Below are 24,479 nucleotides of genomic sequence, written 5' to 3'. Positions count from 1 at the left end.
CCTTATAAAACTATTATTTCCATGATCCTGTACCATTGAGGCATGACAGTTGAAGTAAAGGTAAACTGCAATAATTTCACAAGGTAGATGCACTTTTTCTTACATCATTGTTATTAGTATAAAAAGATGTCATTATTTTTAGTAAAATGCGCCTTCTGCAGTTTGGGTAGCAGAGGTTCTATGTCATTTGATTATGGAACCCAGTAAACTTTTCTGGTATCTCAGAATTCTGCTGAATTTTGTCAGAACCACTATTCTGTGAATTCAAGGTCAGTGGTACTGCACAAGTGAACTTCAATATAAAAAGCATGTGTATGATGAGAACTGTTTGATAGAAAGTGGTATATAAAGGGTGGAATGGATTAGAAATTATTACACACACAAAGAAATTGTGTGACCAATTGAGATTGTAATGGCCCTTTGGTTTCATTGAAGAAGACCAGAAATAACATCACATTCTCCTTTATGAGTTGTATAGAAGAGAGATGGGGAACATTAGGTCTTTCAGATTTTGGGACTGCATCTTCTACTCTTATTGAAATGAAGTCCATCAACCTTAAAGTGCTACATACCTCCCAGTCCTGATGTAGCTGATACAATGACACAACCCAAAAAACAAAAGAAAGCAAAATAAATAAATAAAAATCAAACCTTTATCTTAAGGAGGAATATATAGAAAACTTAACCTCATGTTTGCTGTTTTTGTTCTTTTCATATATATCTTTATGGTTATGTTGCCCATATGTAAGTTGGAATGTTCTGTTCCATTGGTCACGCCACCGCTCTTTATCACTTCAATGAACTGTGTTGGTATGACTTGACCATAATGTTTGGAATTTATTTCAAATTAGATTCAGTCTCCTGGGGGTAAGTTAATCTTTAAGCAGTTAATATTTTGTTTTGCTGATAGAGGGATTTTGGTATGCAGCTAGACAGGGAATTCACGGTACTTACGGTAATTCATACAATTTAACTTTTAATTTGAAAATACCTGTAAAAAAGAACAATAAGACTGTTAGAAAAAAGTAATGGGTGCTTATGTGATTGCACAGATTGTTGCATTGCAAATTGCTGCTTGATTAGGAAAGAAGAATTGAAAAGAATTCCAAACTGATTATAGGATTGATACCTATGGCCTGTTAGAGATGCTTGCCCATTATGGTTATTTAAACAATCCAGAATGTGGCTGAGTAAGTGATTTCAGAGGTAGTGATTTTTTTTTCTTGGTGAAGACTCTGGAGCTTTCATTCACCTTTTTAAAATAGACAACTGCTGTCTGGTTTCAGCTCCAAGGCCCATTATCCCTGATTGGAATTAATTGTGGTTAGGGATGATGGGAGTGGCCTTCTTGCATATCAGGAGACATGCTGCCCATCCCTACCACATTAGATGATTTGCATGATGGATTTCATAGTGAGAATACAACTTTTTTGGTCTGCTGGATGTCTTATATTTTGGGTATTGGGCAACACTCACCATGATATCTCTCTGGCCTATACTTAGGATTCCAATTTTTAATTGATGTTCAGTAGTGGGTGGTTGTTCTAGATGATCTGCTGTGCAGGGCTCTACCTTCCTTTGTGATCCTTACCATTTACACCACATACGATGTGGACAACCTGTGTCTTTCCAGATATTAGACTGCAACTCTCTTCAGCACTAGACAGCTTACTCAGTGGTGAGGGGTGAGGTGCATTAAGTTCAACCATGTCAAGATGACCACAGGTTCTCTGTGCTTTTGTCAGAAAAAATCTAATTGCTGGTCAAATCACTTTGATTTACACAAGTGTTTACACACTGTTTAGTAATGAATAAAGTGGGTCTACTCTAGTTGGGACTAGCAGTTGGATTTAGACCAACAGCTTTCAATGTTTGCAACATGTAGGTCTATCTTTATCTATATAAGAGTTCAGGAGACACAGTGGAGCTCTTAAATAACTATTTGAATGTGGCACAGCATTTGCATGAAGAAACTGAAGCTTAATCTGGAAAAGAAGGGGTACTGTGATCTGGTGGAAGGGGAGGCAGTAGATCTGAACAGAGGTGTGTAAAAGTGTGGTCATCTTAAGGTATCAGATGCATAGTTTGTAGTTGCTCTTGGACATGCCTATTGGATTTTTGGGTGGTAGCTATCGTCAGGAGATTTTTTGCAAGCTTTATTTTGTATTTAAACTGTGACACTAGGGAGATAATTAAACACTAATTTTCTTCTTGAAAAAATAACTGTTCTTTGTGCTATGAAACTATCTTCAAAAACAGAATAATTTTTAAAAACCTTTTTTCCAATTTGTGACATATTATATGCAAACTTTGCACATTGTATCATTCATATTTTATCTGTGCGCTGACTACTTCAGTGGGATTTAAATGGGGCTGCATTTAATTATGAATAACAAAATTCACAGTACACAGTGCATAATTGTCATAAGGTTTCCCCAGATATGAGATACAATAGCAGAGATGGATTAAGAAAGGATTTCCTATTACCACCAGTCTTTTCCTACGTAACCTGTTAATATAGTATGGACATATGTACAGACCATATGTATGTTCATGCTATGGTTGGGCATGTGTCTATGTCTAGGAATACGTATGCATTAGTGGTAGTTCTCCTTAGTTAAGGAAGAGGTTAGCCTGAGAGACAAATGGTTCAATGCTGTACCATTATATTTTGCTGCTGAATAGATAATTCTACCCCAAATCTTGCATTTCTCAGTCTAACCTTCTCCATACAACCACAGCATTATCGTTTACCTTTTCTTTACCAGTTGGCAGGGACTTAGTCCATGGATAAATTTATCACTTGGCAGTAGATTTTACGGACAGCTAAGTTAGCAGTCATTGTGAAAGCTCATATAAGCATGGGCTTGTCTAACTGTAAGGGCTCATGCATTCAGGTTTCTAAGTGGTTAGAAGCACACACTGATGAATTAAAATTTACAGATCGTTGTCTCTGTATTCTTTTTAGGTGCTGCCTGCCTCCAGGCTACATTAACAGTTTAGTTCATTTTCTTATTTTCTTTGCTAAGGTATACTTTCACATACGTTATATCACAGTATGTATCCCTCCTTGGATTTAAACATACATTCTGAATTTATTTTTCTTCCTTTCCTCTGTCTCACATAGTTTTGTATACTTATCTAAAGTAAGACATAAAGAAAACCAGTGAGTCTTCCTAAGAGGAAGGGGATAAGGCAGGGTAGAGCTGCTGTGGAAGTGACTTCTCTCCTTGCTCCAGATACAGAATATAGTTCATTTTGCCTAGGTGTTTAGTATTTTGGGTTTTTTTAGACAGAAGTACTTCTTTGTCAAAAATATGAAATTGATAGGTAGCTCTTCAACAGTTGACATGTTTGATATGTGATTGGAAAGCAAGGGACATACTTGAGTAATATTCATAGAGAGAAATTAAATGACCTACTAGATGACATTACTTCCCATGCCAGAATTCACTCTTGCCTTTGGATTACTAGCAGCCATTATCAGATGTGTATTAGACAAGATGGCAGAAAGTATTTTTTTCTGTATTTGTTTTAAAAATACTTTTGTACAATGGGTCTTACTATCAACTGGAATTTTATTTTAGAACCCATGGGTGTCAAAATCCATGTATGCTCAAATCCCATGGTATGTAATGACATGGTAAAATAGGTAAAGGCAATTTATTTATTTATTTATTTACAGCATTTATATTCCGCGCTTCTCTCCCCGAAGGGGACTCAGGGCGGATCACATTGCACACATAAAGGCAAACATTCAATGCCATGACATAGAACAGAGACAAGACGCAGGCACCCGAACTCATGACCTCTTGGTCAGAGTGATTTGTTGATTTGTTGCAGCTGGCTTGCCTTCCAGCCTGCGCCACAGCCCGGTAAAGGTTTGCCCTGACGTCAAGTCCAGTTGTGACCGACTCTGGGGGTTGGTGCTCATCTCCATTTCTAAGCCGAAGAGCCGGCATTGTCCATAGACACCTCCAAGGTCATGTGGCCGGCATGACTGCATGGAGTGCCGTTACCTTCCCGATGGAGCGGTACCTATTGATCTACTCACATTTGCATGTTTTCGAACTGCTAGGTTGGCTGGAGCTGGGGCTAACAGCGGGCCCTCATTCCGCTTCCGGGATTTGAACCTGGGACCTTTTGGTCCACAAGTTCAGCAGCTCAGCACTTTAATACACTGTGCCACCAGGGGCCCTACAGTAAAATAGCATTCTTTATTTAAAAAATGACAAACAAGAACCAGAGAAATTCTAAGGATCTGTGAAACAAAGGCAGGCTAGAGTAAGATATATGTACATTCACATAGGAAAAGGAAACTTTCTTATAACTACACTGCAGAATGGAAAATAGAGCCTCAGTCCTCATCCTTTAGCTGATGTGCTCCAAAGATGCTTGGGAGATGCTCCCAATTGTAGAATTAGTCCTTTCTCCCCTATCTAGCTCCAAGCTGAAGACCTGCGCCTTTCAGTGGTGCTGCACTGCAAAAACATCCTGGGTACCTTGGAAACTCAGAACAACCACAAAGTAAGCCCCTAGCCTGTGACATCAGAAGCAGAGAAGTCTAGAGACTGTTTTAGACCTGGAACTTTGAAATACTCTAAGGAATCAAGAGAAGGTAGCACCCAGAAAAGTCTACTCTCATTTCATTGTTGAAAGTGAATTAAGCACTGGTGATAAGTTTTATCTTACCTTTCTACTCAAGATGGCTAACACATCATTAAAATATATATATTTATAACCCATCAAAATAATAACTGAAACCACTAAGATGGTTTACCTGGTATGATGTAGATATCTTTCTCATATCTCATATTTTTCCTTAAAACAGGTAGAGTGCGAACTGATGGCAGATCCAAGTGCCAGATTCTAGATGCAGTTCACCCCAAAAGTCATCTCTTGCAGGCCTCTGAAGATGATGACAGTTCCAACAGGACTTGTCTAGAAATTTTTAGGATTTGAATAGGTCTACATCATGAGAGAAACTATTCCTTGAATAGGTAGGCCTCAAACTGTTTGTGGTATTAAATTTGAAAGATGTCATATTGAATTGGGCCTGGAAAGCAGTTGGCAATCAGGTCTTTGAATACATCAGAAGGTAGCAGCCCAGCTACATTCTGGATGAGTGCCTCAAAAGGAGTCCAAAGTATGGTTATGCTGCACTTTGGCACCATTCTGAAACTGGCTTTGAAGTGCTGTTTAACCACGGTCTGTGTCCTTACCCTCCTAAGGCTGAGAGAAGTGCTGAATCTTGCCATGTTCTACATTTTGTGTACTTTTGTAAAGAACTGTAGATAATCAGCTGAGCAAAGATTTATTCATTCTGCATGTAGATTTGTAACATTGCTGCAGTGAATTTTTCCAGGAGAAAAGTGACAAATTACCCAGTTACATTTTATCATTTAGAATTAGGACGAGCAAAGTGTTGGACTCTGGAGAACTTCATTACAAATATTTTGCTAGCTGGAGGGCCTAGACTAATTTGACTAACTGCCTTGTGGAATGTGATTCTTCCAATTTAATCAGTATACTATTTTATGAGCAGTGGATTTCAAGCTCTAGGGGAGTTATTGGCATTAGTTCTATACTAGTGCTGGTATTAAGTTATTAGAAAAATCTGGATACAGTCTTGTGAGCCAGTGGGAACTTTTACTATGTAAATATACAAAATGTGAACAATCCATTTACATTTATTGGAGGCTGGAGGTCAAAGGTTTTTCAATAAGAATCTGAGCAGTGTCATCCAGAGAAAACATGCAGCCCATGTTATATATTTTACTCACCTTGTGAATGTAAAATGCTGCAAAGAATTGCAAATGTGGATATTTGTGTGATCCTGGTTTAAAGCTAGTTGATTGCAAAATTCCAGATAGCGCATTCGTCCATAATATTAATGATGCCTTTTCCTTAACCAGGGGTGAGCATAGCTGTATTATAGTGGAGAAACATAAGGGAAGCTGTTTAAGTATGTAGAAGGAAGCAAATACACATTTAATATATATATTGTTTATGTGGTTGTCCCAATTTTAAGTGTGCTTCATTGAAAACTGAGTCAACATGGTGACTTGAAAACTGCCTTCGACCACTGCTTTCCCAGAGCCCCGTTTTTTCCTACATATGCATTTTCCATTATTTGGTTTTAACTATCACGATAAAAGGATTCTCTTTACTTAAGTGACCACCACAGATGTAAAACCTATTTCCAATAGTTCAAGTTACAGTTCAGAATAAGAATTAAATTCTGGCTTCTTTGGAATCAGTAGGTGCATGAAGCAGGAAGTTCATTCTTTCCTATGTAAATACTTCTCAGTAATAATAAACCCCTGAAAGAATCCAAGTCTCCTTTTCCCTGGGTTTTTAATGTACCTCTGTAACTCTTTGCTTAGCAAATCAAAATACTGAAGTTTCAGGTTAACCATCCAAATTTTGTAGTAACCAGGCATGTTTAATAGCATTTACATTTTGTGTTTTATGTGTGCACAGCAGGAAGAGTTTCAGTTACTTTTTCGAACTTTCATGTGCCAGATTTGCTGATTAGGCTGTCTTGTAGATAAAATAAATATATGAAATGGATTTGTGGGAGTTGTAGTCTTTAAAACGTTCTTGCATTCCTTTGCTAACTATTGTAATAATACCACTTTCTCAAATGTCAGTGTTTCTTTAGTAGTGTAACAGTCTATCTTGGTTTGGCATGGTCGTCTTGGTTAAGCATTGCTAGCTTGCACATTCTTGTTGGTTACATTATAATCTCTACCTATCATTGGAAAATCTGCCCTGTTAAATGCTTATTGTGGACAGCCTGATTAAAAACCTGCCTGAGTAAACATGACCGTGTTTATTCTCCACACAACCTGGAAAAATGATATATCTTCATAATTGTACATGTTCAATATTTTGAAATGGTTAATTGGAACCATGTGTGATCCTCACACACACAAAATTGCAAGTTTGGGATACAGAATAAGTTATACAAATATGCATACTATGTGCATACATTCCCATCCATCCACCCATCCTAGGAGGTTTAGAAACTTCTCTGTAAGAAATTAGGTGAGAGAAAAAGATAGAAACTGCCTGGTAAATTGGATGAGAATTACAGTACAGAATGAGGTACAAATACCAAAGAGCGAGGAAGGAGCCGATAATACTGTTTGTGTTACTGCATGTGATCAAAGGCTTTGGTCAGTTTAGCAATTGTAGAGGGAAACACAACATAAATGTGTTCATCAAAATAAAATCAGTTTTTTAAGGGTCAGTTCTTATAAATAGCTTCATTTTTGTGAAAGGTTGTATGCCTGTTCAACAGCGCCTTTCGCTAGCATGGAATAGGAATATCTGCATTAGATTATTCAGCATGGAGCAAAATAGCTGATGCATATAATAAACAGTTATTAAGGTTTTCATTTTTTCCATTTGAGAAAAAGAAAAAACAGCTTGCCTTATAATTTTATTTACTTTTTTAAAAAACAAAACATCCTGCTTCATCATCAAAATGGACCCTACAGCTGTGTGTGTAAAGTTGCAAAAACAGTAGCACATAACAGAGGCATAAAAACAAGAAAAAACGTAGTCTAAAAGTTTAAAATGAGTTCAATTCAAAATTTTAATGATTATCTTCAGAATGCATAAGCAAATAGGAGTGACCACAATACAATTTAGACTCACTAAATCAATGGAAATTTGGTAAGTCAACATTATTTAAGATCTTTTTATTCAGTGGGTCTATTCCCCTTTTGATTAGCAGTTGGATCGTTTTAATTTGATATAGTAAAGGATATAATATTCACGTTTTAAGATTCTCAGGGGGAGGCCTTTTCCCTTCTAAGGCCATGAAAGAACAGGATTGACTATTCCCAGGTTGTGGAACTCACTTCTGAGGCTTGTTAAGATGACTCCCTCCCTTTTGCCCTTTCACGGCACTGGCAGAAAAAGATCTTTTTATTTAGTTACACTTTTGGAAATTGACTGGTTGTGGAGGAAGTGGCTTTTTAAAATTAAATCTTTTGAGACCTAATGTATTTAGGTGCTCTGGTGCATACACACACACTGACCAAAATACAGAAATTCTGTACCTTTTTCCTGATGTGTTTCAAAATTACTTTAACTTAGTCATTTTAATAAAACCAGTTTAATTGTGCCTTATACTAGGGGACACTGGAAACATGAGTCACGGTTTGAACTGCTCTCAATTCAATACACTTTGCTATTATAAACTATAGCAATTTCTATTTAAAATATTTTCGTCTCACACATCTGTGTGAAGAATACATCTGTCAGTTTTATAAATGAATGCATATATTCATTGATTGGTGTCTCTAAATAGCTGAAGTAATACAAGGTTTACAAACATAAAAATCAGTCAGTTCATTTTTGTTACATTTCTTAAAACACTACTAAATTCCTTATCCTGTCCAACTTCTGTATCAGGTTGCAAGGCTTCTTCCTCCATAGAAATGTGTGCATATTTTGATGTATATTTTCTTAAAATACTCATTTTATAACTGTCTAAAATACTGTGTCCAATTTTCTGAAACATATGAATTTTTCAAATATATGCATGGTTTTGTGGTAATTTTTCTTTGCCAAAATGCATTGAACGTTTTGGAAGTATGATATGAGGTTTCCCAGGCAAAATGCCATTTACCCTGTTGTCAGTTCCAGGAGCTACAATATAAGTCTTTTTGTAGGGAAATGTGAACCCAACAAATTCCTTTTATTTTTCTAAGAAATTCAGATAGATACAGCAGTGTTTATGCTTATATCTTATAAGGCAGTCTGAGAGTGGTTTGCCCAGGACTTCCCAGTGGTGTTGCCAGAATAATTAACTTACCTTATTTCTTGATTAAATTCTTTCTACCCCACCCCATGGTATAAGATCCCATAGTGGCATACCAGTAAAATTATTTAAACAGTTTAAAACCTAAAGCAATGAAAGAAAATTGCTTTAAATAAGCAACTTAGAATTGTATCCATCATTTCTATGATTTCAGTAGCCTAAAATAGCTTAAAATCATGGATGTATGTAGATTTAGCTGAAACTATTGGTTTTAAAGGATTTAATTAAAACACATATTCTAATTTGAAACATGAATTAAGTCAGAGTTACTGCTAAATAGGCCACCAAGTGAAGATTATTCCACAGCTGGAGCCACCCAGTAGAGAAGGCTCTTTCATTCATCATTTTTCTCTTGTAAGGCTGTCTCGACACAGAGAATCAATGGATAGAGTAAATAAATTTGTCCTCTGGTCAGTTGAGTAGTAATTGGCTAAGAAATACTTCTTTAGGTCAGAGTGTGAAAGGTTGACCAAACTGTATGTCATGTTCAATATGTTAAGTTTCAATATATTATTTTTCTTTTGATCAGATATCATCAGAGGGGGCAAACTGCAAGAAGGGCAGATAAATGGGTATACAGTAGGGTCTCACTTATCCAACATTCACTTATCCAACATTCTGGATTATCCAACACATTTTTGTAGTCAATGTTTTCAATACATCATGATATTTTGGTGCTAAATTTGTAAATACAGTAATTACTACATAGCATTACTGCATATTGAACTACTTTTTCTGTCCAATTTGTTGTATAACATGATGTTTGGGTGCTTAATTTGTAAAATCATAGCCTAATTTGATGTTCAATAGGCTTTTCCTTGATCCCTCATTATCCAACATATTCACTTACCCAACATTCTGCCGACCCGTTTATGTTGGATAAGTGAGACTCTACTGTATTTGGTTTTCTGTATCCATTGATTCAACCAACTATGGCATAAAAATATCCTTAGCTGATTTATTTACAGCAAGGGACACAATTTTACTATGCCATTGTATAATGGGATATCCGCACCCATAGATTTTTGTATCCACCAGGGTCCTGGAACCCAACACCAGCAGATACCATGGACCCTCTGTATACACCTCCCCACGACAGCACTGACCTTCTCTCAACCCCTCCCCCCACGGAGCCCCCAGTGGTGAAGTGGATTAAAGCCTTGTGACTTGAAGGTTGGGTTGCTGACCTGAAGGCTGCCAGGTTCAAATCCAACCCGGGGAGAGCGTGGATGAGCTTCTATCAGCTCCAGCTTCATGCGGAGACATGAAAGAAGCCTCCCACAAGGATGGTAAAAACATCAAAACATCCAGGTGTCCCCTGGGCAACGTCCTTGCAGACGGCCAATTCTCTCACACCAGAAGCAACTTGTAGTTTCTCAAGTTGCTCCTGACATGACCCCACCCCCCCCCCAAGTGTAGCTATTGATAATAAAGAAAAATCTCATTGGAACTCCTTTTTACTGTTTGTAACCTGCATACAGGGTTCCCAGATTTTAGGGCTTTCTCTAGGTCACAAAATGAGTGACGAGATCTCAAAAGGAGAGCATTACCATTTTGATTTTATTGCTGTATGCTATTCTCTCTCATTGCTGCATTGCAGATTTCTGATTCCCTCCCTATCTCATTCATTAGATTTTGTTGTTAGATTGGTTTTCATTAAATGACACCCCCCCCCAGCAGCTCTTGTTGATGCTTAATAAATATACTTAATGCAACAGCAGCCTCTCTCCTCGTGACATTTCCAAGTCTCAGGGCTTGCTTATGAAATTTTAGGGTCTGAGATGATCCAAACCCAGCAACACTAACTGGATTAAGGTGGAGGGAAAGGTGTGATCTCTTGGAGAAGGGGAAGGAAGGGAGATTAAACATTCCTAGTACAACCAGTAGTCCTATCGAATTAGAAAGGCCCTAACATCTAAAATACATTAATTAATGTTTTTATATTCTATCTTTTTCCTGGAATGAGATAAAGAGAAGTAGGAGGTGCGGGGAGCATAAGATGGTAATTGAATTGCCTTGTGCAGATGGACATGGATATTCTGTTTTGTGATGCAAGTGCATGTTGTATGCTGCCCTGCTCATTTTCTCTCTCTTCCTGTTTCTCACATCCTTTCACTTTCTGATCCTGAGCTTGTGCTTAATCTGCTACTGATTCTGTTCCCTTGAGTCATATTTTCTCAGGCTGAATCTACTGTATCCTATAGTCTATAATCTGATACTAGATTATCTGTTTTGAACTGGATTATATGAGTCTACACTACCAGACAATCTGGGATAAACAGATCCTGGGAATAAAGGGTAGTGTGTATCTAGCCTCAGAGGTCGTCTTATGGAAATTAGAAGCTGTTTGTGTGTTTTTTTCCCCGTGCTTCTTCTCAGAGGACTATGTTACATGAAATTTAATCCTGCTCCTCAAGTCAATAATATTGAGGAGGATCTGAATTTTGAGGCAGCCTTCCACCATGGCTAGTGGTGTAGGGCATGTGTTGTAGTGAAATTGAACTACAATTCCTGCTCAGGGTAGAGGGAAAGGTAACACAAGCCTGAAAAATTGAGGAATATATATCTATATATATATAAGAGTGATGGCATCAGGGCAGCGGACAAAACAACAAAACTACAGGCCCCCCAACCTCGAAATTTGACAACACAACCCATCATCCACGGCTCTAGGTTGATACAACAAAAAGAAAAGAAAAATAAAGTCCTAATTAGAGGGAGAGCAATAATTGTTTTTATCCAATTGCTGCCAGTTACAAGGCTAAGTTCCGCCTACTTGGTCTCCTAGCAACCTACTCAGCCCAGGGGACAGGCACAGTTAGGCCTCACTTAGGCCTCTTCCACAGATTATCTAATTTGCACTGGATTATTTGGCAGTGTAGACTCAAGGCCCTTCCACACAGCTATATAACCCATTTATAATCTTATATTATCTGCTTGGCACTGGATTATCTTGACTCCACACTGCCATATAATCCACTTCAGTGTGCATTTTATACAGCTGTGAAGAAGGGGCCTCATATAATCCAGTTCTAAGCAGATAATATAAGAGTATAAATATACAGTAGAGTCTCACTTATCCAACATAAACAGGCCGGCAGAACATTGGATAAGTGAATATGTTGGATAATAAGAAGGGATTCAGAAAAAACCTATTAAACATCAAATTAGGTAATGATTATACAAATTAAGCACCAAACATCATGTTATACAACAAATTGTATAACCCAATTCTGCCCTGCAGGACACAAGCCAAGCACTCCCAACAGATGGCCACCCAGCCTCTCAATACTAATACTACTACTACTACTAATAATAATAATAACATCATCATACAATCCTAAGGTTTGGAGTGACCCCTAAGGATCATCCACATCAACTTCCTTCTACCATGCAGGAGGACACAATCCAAGCACTCCTGACAGATGGCCATCCACCACTACCTCAACAATTTCTCACCAACACCACCAGACAACGCCACAGCAACGCGTGGCCGGGCACAGCTGCTTTTATAGGAATTTGGCATCCTAAATCCAAAAATGACCTCACATTTGCTTCATCCTGTATAGATTTCTCACAACGTATTTGGACTTCCTTATTTTGTAAGGAGTGTTAGTAAGGTTTCTTTGGGGACTAAAGAATAAACAAGAAGAAAAGGGATAAAATCTTTTAATCTTCAAAATACTTCAATCATAAGGATTACAAAAATATGTTTGAAAGCAGTAAAAGAGATTGCACAAGAACATCAGCTTCTGCACTTAATCAAAACTGAATAACAGCAGATTTGATGAAAATGTCAAATGTATGAAAAAATGGCATGTAGTATGGCATATTTGTGTTGTTCAAATTCAACACCCCAAAATACATTAAAAATAGAGACAATGTTGGGAAATGTTTTCTCATCGCAGGCCTGTGCAACTTGTATGTGTTCAGCCCTAAAGAAGAAGCTACCAAAATTAAATGAGCCTACCCCCACCCAAATCCTGAAAAAGGCACGTGAGGAACTGACATTATTTTGATAGGAGATTGTCCATTGCTATTGTAGACATGGGGTTGGGGGACAAGGAGAAGGGAGATGAGACTTTGCATCTGCTAAAGTTTTTAAAATTTATTTGCCATTACGTTTTATTAGTTTCAAGGTTAGAAGATCTCTGGCTAGCAAAACTACTTGTTGTTCATCATCTCTTATAGTTGCTTCTGCTGTGTGAGTTGAAGTAATGTGCTGAAAGTTCCTCACTTCTCATTTACATAATTTCTCAAACATACAATTAGGTTTGTATATGTGCACAAATGCATATGTGTGTGGATGCGCATTTTCCTTGTTTGTGGTGGAGTGAGCGACTGAAACTTTCAGTTACACGTGATTACCACAGGTAACTGTGTCTCACTAATAAAATATGCCTGAAATAGTGTAGCCATAGCATGAAATAATCTTAAAGATAGCCATCATTTGAAAACAGCATCCGTGCAATGGGTTCTTTTCCCTAATCCATGTTTTTGCTTAGAACAGCAAAGTAAACATTAGAACGAGCATGGAGAGAATTGCGATATGATTGATATCTCTGAGGTGAACACAATGAGTAACCCAGTTCTTTAAAATGCAGAGTTCAAGACAGTAGATGAAAATTTAATAAGGATTGTTCCAGTAATCATTAATATGTGTTGCTAGTAGCTACTGCACATAAAAGTGTGTTCATAATTGAGAGTTATTGAAAAATTGAGCAAGAGTATGGGCTCTCCGTTATTGGGACCAACATGGAACATACACTGAGCTTAATAATTTAATTGACTTGATTTAATTCTGGGGTTTTTTTTTCGTGTCAGGAGCAACCGGAGTTGCTTCTGGAGTGAGAGAATTGGCCGTCTGCAAGGACGTTGCCCAGGGGACGCCCAGATGTTTTGATGTTTTACCATCCTTGTGGGAGGCTTCTCTCATGTCCCCACATCGAGCTGGAGCTGATAGAGGGAGCTCATCTGCACTCTCTCTGGGTTGGATTCGAACCTGGCAGCTTTCAGGTCAGCAGCCCAACCTTCAAGTCAGGAGGCTTTTATCCTCTAGGCCTCTGGAGGTGGGGTGTGATAACTGATTTTCATAAATGTTGTTAGTCAGTGTTGACTGCCCCCTCCCTCAACTGTCTAGTTTTTTTTTTAAAGGGTGGGTGATGGCTACAAAAGACTACATAGGTTTCTGCCAGTTACAAGGAGCACTGACTTCACTGTGGACTGGTTTTGCCATTGGTCTTCAGCAATGCCATCAATTCTCTCCCTCTGAATATGACTGGATAGTATCCCATGGTTAAAAAAAAACTCAAAAGGAAGGGAATTCATGATGTGTGGGAGTTTTCTGAAGACAAGATATTGAAGGCACAGTTGGAAGCAATTCTAATGAAAAAGAAAACTATCTAAAGAATCCAGAATGGATATATAAAGTAGTTACTCAGATTTAAAAAGTCAGTCTTGCTAAAGAGATAAAAATAATAAAGGGGTGGGTAGGAAGATGAGACTATGTTCAGAGTGGATGAAAAAGAAGACAATGGTAGGGCTTCTGCAAAAAGAAAATGGTGAAACAATAACAAAGGACACAGAGAAGGCAGAACTGTTCAGCAACTTCTTTGTCTTAATCTTCTCCTAAAAGGATAACTGTTTCAAATTTGATACAGATAGAACAAATGAATTAAAGTATGCAGGGTCTGATGATCTTCATTCAGTAGTATTAAAGAAACTCATGGATGTAATCTTAGTGCTAATGGGGATTCTTGGAGAATGTGATAAATACAACCAGACTGAAGAAGGACAGATACTGTCCTCATCTTCAAAAAGAGGGTGGAAGAGTATTAGAGTGAGAGATTGGATTACATGGCTTTTGTGGTTCCCTGCAATTTTATGATCATTGGCTAAATTGGAATTAATATACAATACTTGACCCCACGTCTGTGAGATTGCTTGTGTGAAAGCTGCCAGGCAAAAGGAGTCCCTATATTGGAAAGGGTAAAAAGGGACATTGAAACTGTGAGAAGCGGTGACAGTGAACAGGTTAAAAAAGAATAACATTGACTCAACTATTTTTTCCATTGAGGAATTTTTTTTGCTTTCCTAAAAATAGTGCCTTCAACTTCAAAACCCCAGCAAGCTAACAAAAGGCCCTTAAAAACAATGTATTTGTGTTCTTGCTTTTCATTCATAAAATTAAAAAGTAAAATATTTTATTCTTCAGTTTTTGGTGAGCTAAAGCATACTGACAAAAAATGTTCAGTACAGTAAAATGTACTCTGATGATACTGTTGGCTTTATCCTTAAGATAAAGTTATCCTTAAGAGTTCATATTATGAATGAGGAAGCAAAAAAGGACTTTCTGAAACTATTTGACACAAATCTCTAGGCATATAAAAGTGAAGAGTCTGTAGAATTAATTCCCAAAACCATGTAAAAGCACAGAGTGTATATTTAAGAAAGTTTGATTGCAGTATATACAGTTCACCAAAGGCTTTGGAGAAATCTTTGAAGGAGTTGTTACTTGCAATGACTACATTCTACCCTGTTTCCACAAATATTTAGGATTGAATTTTTGCAATAGTTTCAAAACCCTTGACCAACCTTTGCTTGCTTATACAAGGAAAGTTTGCAACCCATCTATCCCTTAATTAAAAACTCATATTTTGAGGGTTCTGCTGACGCCACACATTGTTATGAACTTCATAATCCTCTTGGGAGGTCCATTCCACCTTTGAGAATTGTTATTTGAGTTTATTTCTTGTAAACTCCATAGGCCTGGATATATAGTTCTCTATAGTTTTTATCAGTCATAAATGCTTTCTGTATTTCCTTGATTCCTGAAGAGACCATTGTTGTACAATGAGCATAAGTATTGTGTGATACTCTTTCCGGATATTGGTAACCATGCTACATAGATAAGGAATTGTGAAAGTGAACACAATCTACCACTGGTTAGTTGCTTTGACCTCTTTTAGATCCCAATATGACCTGGTCTTAGCATATATTAAGTATCATCTTAGACTCCTTCTGCATTGCCATATAATCCAGATTATCAAATCAGATCATCCACATTATCTTCTTTGAACTGGATTTTCTTAGTCTACACTGCCATATAGTCCAGTTCAAAGCAGATAATCTGAATTTTATATGGCAGTGTAGAAAGAGCCCTAGTCCTCTCCATTATGAAATTTCCTGCAACCGCTTTATGATAGAGGCTCCTTGGTAATTTTCATGAGGTGATAACTGTTAGAACATGCAGGGTTATATGTACTGTAAGACAATTTCCCTGTGAAGTTTGCTAAGCTTGCCATTCTTTTTGCCTTCTCTGATGTGACTGAGACCTTTTCCCCACCAAGGCTTTTGCTCAACTTTCCCCAGCCAGATGCCTGATAGATGTTTTGGCCTCTTCTCCCATTATTCCCAGCAGGCATGGTCAATGGTAACTCCAGCGCCCCAGATTCTCTTCTGCTGAATTTCCCAGTCATTGTAGTTGGCTGAGGAGTTCTCCGATTTTTAGTCAATCATGCCTGAAAGTTGTAACATTGCAAGGACTGATTTATTTGCTTTTAAATGTTAGTATTTTAATGTTCATTGTTTACTATAGTTGCTTTTGAAATCTTAACTGTTCGGGTGAATGTCTTGGACAACTTGTTAGAACAGCTTGTAAAAAAAAAGAAAAAAGAATAACATCAGCAAGGATCTCTAAGCACAGCAATTCTCTTTGAGCAATCCCCAGCCTCTTACTCAGTTCCAATGTGTAAATGATTTCTAGTTTCATTGTGATGAAGTTTTGAAATGTGAGTGAGTCATTCTTTCCCTCTACCACTGCTGTAGAACAGAAATTCCTCCAGTTAATTAATGCAGTATGTCTGATACAGAAGAGATGACAAATTTAATGTCTTTCTCCAAAGCTGTTGTTGTTAACAGGCAGTATCTACATTTTACAACAAGTATTGACTAATCTATTAGCAAGATATTAAACAACTCAATTCCTACAAAATTCTCATATTTTCTGATCTGTACTTAATTGTTTGAAAATTCCTTTGAAATGACTTTTTGTCTAGTCTTAGCTCACAAGTATGCATACTTCCTGAAGTTGTTAAATACAAGAAGCTGAGAAAGGTGATGGGTTAAGAATGAAGACTTTATTAATCTTTTCATTAGTTAGGATATAGATTCCCCATTCATATATAAAAATGCTACTAGTAAACGTTTATGTTTGGAACCTGCAATGGCCTATCTTGCTTGTTTTTGCAGTCACAAGGGAACTCGGGAAAGAAAAAGAGAAAATGGGGCATGATTTGTTTGCTGCTTTGCTAATTGAAGGTGAATTCTTCACAGTTTTCATAGAATCATAGAATCATAGAATCATAGAATAGTAGAGTTGGAAGAGACCACATGGGCCATCTAGTCCAACCCCCTGCTAAGAAGCAGGAAATCGCATTCAAAGCACCCCCGACAGATGGCCATCCAGCCTCTGCTTAAAAGCCTCCAAGGAAGGAGCCTCCACCACGGCCCCGGGGAGAGAGTTCCACTGTCAAACAGCTCTCACAGTGAGGAAGTTCTTCCTGATGTTCAGGTGGAATCTCCTTTCCTGTAGTTTGAAGCCATTGTTCCGTGTCCTAGTCTGCAGGGCAGCAGAAAACAAGCTTGCTCCCTCCTCCCTGTGACTTCCCTTCACATATTTGTACATGGCTATCATGTCTCCTCTCAGCCTTCTCTTCTGCAGGCTAAACATGTCCAGTTCTTTAAGCCGCTCCTCATAGGGCTTGTTCTCCAGACCCTTAATCATTTTAGTCGCCCTCCTCTGGACGCTTTCCAGCTTGTCAACATCTCCCTTCAACTGTGGTGCCCAAAATTGGACACAGTATTCCAGGTGTGGTCTGACCAAGGCAGAATAGAGGGGGAGCATAACTTCCCTGGATCTAGACGCTATTCCCCTATTGATGCAGGCCAGAATCCCATTGGCTTTTTTAGCAGCCGCATCACATTGTTGGCTCATGTTTAATTTGTTGTCCACAACGACTCCAAGGTCTTTTTCGCACACACTGCTGTCAAGCCAGGCGTCCCCCATTCTGTATCTTTGATTTCCATTTTTTCTGCCGAAGTGAAGTATCTTGCATTTGTCCCTGTTGAACTTCATTTTGTTAGTTTTGGCCCATCTCTCTAGTCTGTCAAGATCGTTTTGAATTCTGCTCCTGTCTTCTGGAGTGTTAGCTATCCCTCCCAGTTTTGTGTCGTCTGCAAACTTGATGATCGTGCCTTCTAACCCTTCGTCTAAGTCGTTAATAAAGATGTTGAACAGAACCGGGCCCAGGACGGAGCCCTGCGGCACTCCACTTGTCACTTCTTTCCATGATGAAGACGACGCATTGGTGAGCACCCTTTGGGTTCGTTCGCTTAGCCAATTACAGATCCACCTAACCGTAGTTTTGTCTAGCCCACATTTTACTAGTTTGTTTGCCAGAAGGTCGTGGGGGACTTTGTCGAAGGCCTTACTGAAATCCAGGTACGCTACATCCACAGCATTCCCTGTATCGACCCAACTCGTAACTCTATCGAAAAAAGAGATCAGATTTTAGTTTTCATACTTTTCCCAAATAGGCTGACATGCTGGGAAACACGAATTCTCACACTCATAATATATAAAGGTAAAGGTTTCCTCTGACGTTAAGTCCAGTCGTGACCGACTCTGGGGGTTGGTGCTCATCTCCATTTCTAAGCCGAAGAGCTGGCGTTGTCCGTAGACACCTCCAAGGTCATGTGGCCGGCATGACTGCATGGAGCGCCGTTACCTTCCCGCCGGAGCAGTACCTATTGATCTACTCACATTTGCATGTTTTCGAACTGCTAGGTTGGCAGGAGCTGGAGCTAACAGCAGCTGCTCACGCCACTCCCGGGTTTGAATATGATATATGATAATATAATCATATTATCATCATAATATGATGACCTAACAATTTGTGGTTTGCCTAGCTACTTGTACTAGCCAGAGGAACAGAGGCGATTCACCCGAGAGGTGAAGTAGGCACTCGCCTGTGGTGCCATCATCCTAGGGGTGCACAGTTGAGGCCCCCGGGAGGATGGTGCCACCCCCCGCCTCCTTTGCCTTCGGGCCAGCATGGGCCTTCTTATTGGGTGGCTGCGGCTGAAGGGCAGCGAATGAGACAGCACCACTGCTCCCGCTACCCTCTCTTCGCCCCCAACTCCAGTGTGATGCAATGTTTCTGGTGGACTCAGTGGCTGGAGGGGGAGGGGAAAAAGGTAAGTGGAAACCTCCGCCGTGTGCACACTGGGCCAGACAAGGGGTGCGCAAGGTCCCTCATATGGAACCCTGGGGTCCGTCGGGTGGAGGTCAGGAGCCAATGAACGCTGTGTTCTGGGTGCCCTGGATGCTTCTTTTGCCTTAGAGGCAAAGCCAGGACCCGGCGTCGCTCATGGCCGAAGCATTGAAGTTCTTCCCCCAGAAGCGAGGAAGAGGCAGCCTCCTTGGACTGAGGGGCGAGAGGAAGGAAGAGGCGCTTCTGCTGCTTCTGCTTCCCCGACAGAAAAGGACCTCCACTCATCTGAAGAAGGGAGGCGGGGAAAGTGAGATGACTCCACATTTCTGTGGGCATGGTGCCCTCTCGCAAAAGCCCTCCCTCAGGAAAGCCTCGCAAAGCCCCCGCCCCAAAGAAGGTGCTTTTTTGTATTTACTATTATCTTGGGGACCCTGTGATGCTTGGGTCAGTGCTACTTTGATAAAGGTGAGCTACAACTCCCAGATTCCCAGAGCAATCACCCCCCAAACCCTGCCAGTATTCTCAGATGGCCATGTTGGGTCTTTCTTCCAAGTTTGGTGCACATCCGTCCTTGGGTTCAGGGTTCTCTGGATAAGGGTGAACTACAGCTACCAGATCTGAGGTCAGTCACCCCCAAACCAGGCCTGTATGCACAGTTGGCTATGCTGGGTCTGTGTGTGTGCCAAGTTTGTTCCAGATCTTACGTCAGTTGGGTTCAGTGCTTTCTGCAGCAAGTGAACGACAAGTCCCAAAACTAAAATCCATCCCCCTAAACGCCTGCAGTATGTTCAGTTGGTCATGGGGACCCTCAGTGCTCTTCCACACAGCCATATAACCCAGAATATCAAAGCAGAATAACCCACAATATCTGCTTTGAACTGGGTTATCTGAGTCCACACTGCCAAATAATCCAGTTCAAAGCAGATAATGTGGATTATCTGCCTCAATATTCTGGGTTATATAGCTGTGTGGAAGGACCCTCAGGGCTCTTCCACACAGCCCTATATCCCAGAATATCAAGGCAGAAAATCTTACAATATCTGCTTTGAACTGGGTTATCTGTGTCCACTAGGCTTGCTCAAATAATTCGTTTTCCCCGTTTACCGTTATTGATTCGTTATTTTCTATTGTTTTGAAGCAATATCGAACCTTGGTTGTCCACACGTCTGGATATTGCGGTTTCGAATCGCGAGAGGCCGTTTTTTCTAATTTCTTCGTTTTTTTCGTTAAGAAAAAAGAGCTTTTGCAAAGCACCCAAACTCCTTTCCTTTTGCCCCTCAGCCAATGGGAGGCTCAGCCAATGGGAGGGGGCGAGGGGGAAGGAGGCCGAGGAGGAGGAGGAAGACGGAGGGGGGAAATGGCCGCCGCCGCCGCCGCCTCGCCTCAGCTCAGTGCATTAATTAATTGGGCCTTAATGAGCCCCCTTCCAAGCCAAACCCACCAGAGAAACACCCTCAATGCAAACCTTGCAACGTCCTTCTCTCCTTCTTGGACACAAAGGCAAAGGGAGGAGGCACTTCGGGTTCCCAAGCGACCTGAAAAGAGCCATAGAGAAAGGGAGAGCCAGTGCGCATGCTCCACCCTCCAAGGCACACAAGGGGGGAGTTCGCATGGGAGCCGGAAGTGTTGGGGCCTCCGTCCCTCCCTTGCTTTTCCTCTTTGGTCTCCCTATCTTGAACACAGAACACGCATGAAAAAAAACACACCATAATTTCACAATATATAGTTTAAATAACAAAAGGAAGAGGAAGGAAGAGGCCCGGGATGCGAGGGGGTGTGGGCCAGGCCCGTCCTCGGCTGCTCCCAGGGGCCCAGATTCGCACCCTCCCTCCCCCCAATACAGGTCTCCAGTCCATACCACGCTACATGAACTTGAATGGATACTGTGGTTGTGTTGTCGAAAGCTTTCATGGCCGGGATCACACTGTTGTGGTATGTATTCCGGGCTCTATGGCCATGTGCCAGAAGCATTCTCTCCTGACGTTTCACCCACATCTGTGGCAGACATAGAGGTTTTGACGTCTGTGCGAAGCTAGGCAAGTGGGGTTTATATATCTGTGGAAGGTCCAGGGTGGGAGAAAGAACTCTTGTCTGTGGGAGGCAAGTGTGAATGTTGCAATTGGTCACCTTGATTAGCATTGAATAGCCTTGCAGCTTCAAAGCCTGGCTGCTTCCTACCTGGGGGAATCCTTTGTTGGGAGGTATTAGCTGGCCCTGATTGTTTCCTGTCTGGAATTCCCATTTTCTGGGTGTTTCTGGGAAGGTAATGGCACTCCATGTAGTCATGCCGGCCACATGACCTTGGAGGTGTCTATGGACAACACTGGCTCTTGGGCTTAGAAATGGAGATGAGCACCAACCCCCAGAGTCAGACATGACTGAACTTAACGTCAAGGGATACCTTTACCTTTACCTACACACACACACACACACACACACACACACACACACACAAAAGCAGGGACTATATATATATATATATATATACACAATATATATCACACACACACCAATTTAACAAAGTTTCAGCCACAAAAACAAAGTTTCTGAAGTAGAACAATGACTTTCACAGTAAAGACAACCCAATTTAACAGGAAATAAGACTTTCAAACCAGGAACAGATTACTGCAATTATTAAAAAAAGGTTTATTATAAAAGCTATGAAAATTTGCCAAAAATCAGAGGATAAGGGAAACGTTCCACATTTTGGTGAGCTATCAGTGTTAAATGTGTTCTACCACTGTACCAAGTTTGAAGAAGATCACTCAAAAAATGAGGGCGGGAGAGCCCCCTAAGTCCCCCCCCCTTGGGGCTGTTTTTGGGCCACCGCGCATGCACGTCCGCCATTAACGAATTAATTTAGAAAATAACGAATTTTCGTTAATTTCGAAAATTTTTGGGGGCCAAATTCGTTATTAGCAACAAAAACGAAAAACTGCCCCCTCTAGTTTTGAAACGAGTTTAGAATCAAATTTTTCATGGATCGATCAAGCCTAGTGTCCACACTGCCCTATATACCTGTTCAATGTTTGATGCTAAATTCACAAATATAGTAATTCCTACATAACATTACCATGTATTGAACTGCTTTTTCTGTTGATTTGTTGTAAAACATGATAATTTTGGTGCTTAATTTGTAAAATCATAATGTAATTTGATGTTTAATAGGTTTTTCCTTAATCCCTCCTTATTATCCAACATTTTCGCTTATCCAACACTTTTATTTTTCAGTGATTGGTTTTTGGGGGGGGGGGCGCCAAAATTCTGTTTGCCTACACTTGAAAATTACTTTGGGCCGGCCCTGCAGAGGAACTAAGCAAATGGGACAGATGCAGTAGTATTCATCGCTTTCTTGATAACCAATATTCTGTAAAATCAAGGTTTGCAGCTATGTTGAAATGCATCAAGTACCGTGTTTCCCCGAAAATAAGACAGTGTCTTATATTAATTTTTGCTCCCAAAGATGTGCTAGGTCTTATTTTCAGGGGATGTCTTATTTTTCCATGAAGAAAAATGAACATTTATTATATACTGTACAGTAGTTGTCATCATAAACCAGCATAACCAGACAAACTGTGAATTCTATCAAGAATTTCTTGTTACTACCATTATTTCCATGTACAACAATCTATGGTAGGTACATTTACCGATCCTGCATGCTCAGGTGTTCTGTTCGTTGGGCATGCTTAGAATCAAAAACTTTGCTAGGTCTTACTTTCGGGGGAGGTCTTATATTTAGCAATTCAGCAAAACCTCTACTAGGTCTTATTTTCTGGGGATGTCTTATTTTAGGGGAAACAGGATATGTTTAATATTTAGGAAAGGAAAGTAGCAAGTGAATTTGTCTTCAGAGTTGATTTTTAAAACATTCCCATTGCTTTCTCCATTTCATTAAAAAAACTTAGAATTCCTTGCTGTTTATAATTAGTGCATTAAGTGCAGATTGCTTTAAATTATTTTTCAGTGCAAAGTTGTCTACAGTTTTGTGTTTAACCTTTGCTTGGCCATGGAAATCTACTGGTTGACATTGACCAAGTTGGATTCTCTCAGCCTTAGAGAAAGGCAAAGACAACCTACCACAAGGTGTCAAGAAAACCCTGTGATAGATTTATTTATCCATGGTTTGCTTTATTTTTCTCCTAATACAGCAAACATGACACATGCTTTGGTTCCTCTTATTTATTTATTTATTTATTTACTTACTTACCGTATTTTTGCCCCACCCTTCTCACCCTGAAGGGCACTCAGAGTGCCTTATCGATGTGTTATCAAACAAACAATAATAAAAGAAACATGTGCCGTCCGCCAGACAATAAAAAAAACTATAAAGCTGAAACGTGCCGTCCTTTATCCGGGCGAACTGCAAATCCCTATAAGCTGTCCTAAAATATTGAACGACTGAGTCTGGAGAACTTCAAAAAAGGATGTTTATTCATACAAGGTTGTAAACCTGGCACAGATCTTAAAGTTGCAGAAAATGAAACAAATTTCCATAGGTTTTAGTTGCAGAATTATCCCTGGTTCCAGAAGGCAAAGGTGATTATAAAACCACTATACCCTAATCACGCTGTCTATATTAGAAGGAGAAACTCTTTCCTTCCCTATCTTTACAGCAAAGATTAGTTCTAGAAGCGATGGAATAACCCTGCTCCTCTAACTAGAATTCCTATTCCAGATCAGTATAATTCAATACTTATCTAATTTGGATAGGCTTAGATTGGCCTGGTTTTGAGGATGATTTGTCCCAGTTAGCCTTGCACAGCTCCAGCACGTTGGAAGACTATAGCCAGAATGAAACTCTAAAATGGAGACTAGACCCTGGTAAAAAGGGCGGTCCTAAGATGTTGTACTCTTTGACCAATCATTGCAAAGAAAACTGCAGCCAGCTCTTGCAGACTTCAAGCCACTTTTCCTAGGCTTTTGCAGCCAGAGGCTGAAACAAAATGCAAAGGAGGGAAAACAAACAAACGACCAATAGGTAAGGCAAACCATCGTCCTGGGGGACGGAACACTCCCCGCTTAAATTCCCAGGATGTGGGAATTTACCACTCAAAAACATACAAACACCTTTGCACATATGACAATACAAACACTAGAACTTTAAACATCTCCAATAAGCAACACGAGGTCACTAATTGGTCTGTCCAAAATGGACACTTTGCCTCTGTTGCAAGTCTTTAATTGAACTTTCCTGACCTTACCATCCGGGCAAGGAAAGGTCTTTAATACAATGCCCATGGGCCATGCATGGCGGGGCAAGTCTTTGTCCTTTAACAACACAACGTTGTTAACCTCAATGTTGTCCTGTGGGCTTTGCCAGATTCTTCTAGCTTGAAGCTGGCTTAAGTACTCAGCTTTCCACCTTTTCC

The 24,479-nt window shown here is 39.9% G+C and overlaps 1 protein-coding gene across 2 annotated transcripts in view; it reads left to right on the top strand.

Moving 5' to 3' along the window:
- bicc1 (BicC family RNA binding protein 1) overlaps positions 1-24,479 on the top strand; it is a 153,382-nt gene that overhangs the window by 7,838 nt on the left and 121,065 nt on the right. The window contains exon 1 of one of the 2 annotated variants that reach the window (XM_062975785.1): positions 18,945-19,093. The exons of the other annotated variant lie outside the window; for it this stretch is intronic. Coding sequence (XP_062831855.1) covers positions 19,051-19,093 — 43 coding nt within the window. The 5' untranslated portion in view covers positions 18,945-19,050. Of the gene's footprint in view, positions 1-18,944; positions 19,094-24,479 lie in introns of those variants that run through there. 2 annotated transcript variants of the gene reach the window in all.

This window comes from Anolis carolinensis, chromosome 3, assembly GCF_035594765.1.
Source record: "Anolis carolinensis isolate JA03-04 chromosome 3, rAnoCar3.1.pri, whole genome shotgun sequence".
NCBI classification, from domain to species: domain Eukaryota; kingdom Metazoa; phylum Chordata; class Lepidosauria; order Squamata; family Dactyloidae; genus Anolis; species Anolis carolinensis.
Note: the sequence above shows the minus strand (reverse complement) of the source record. Positions and strands in the feature narration are given on the sequence as shown.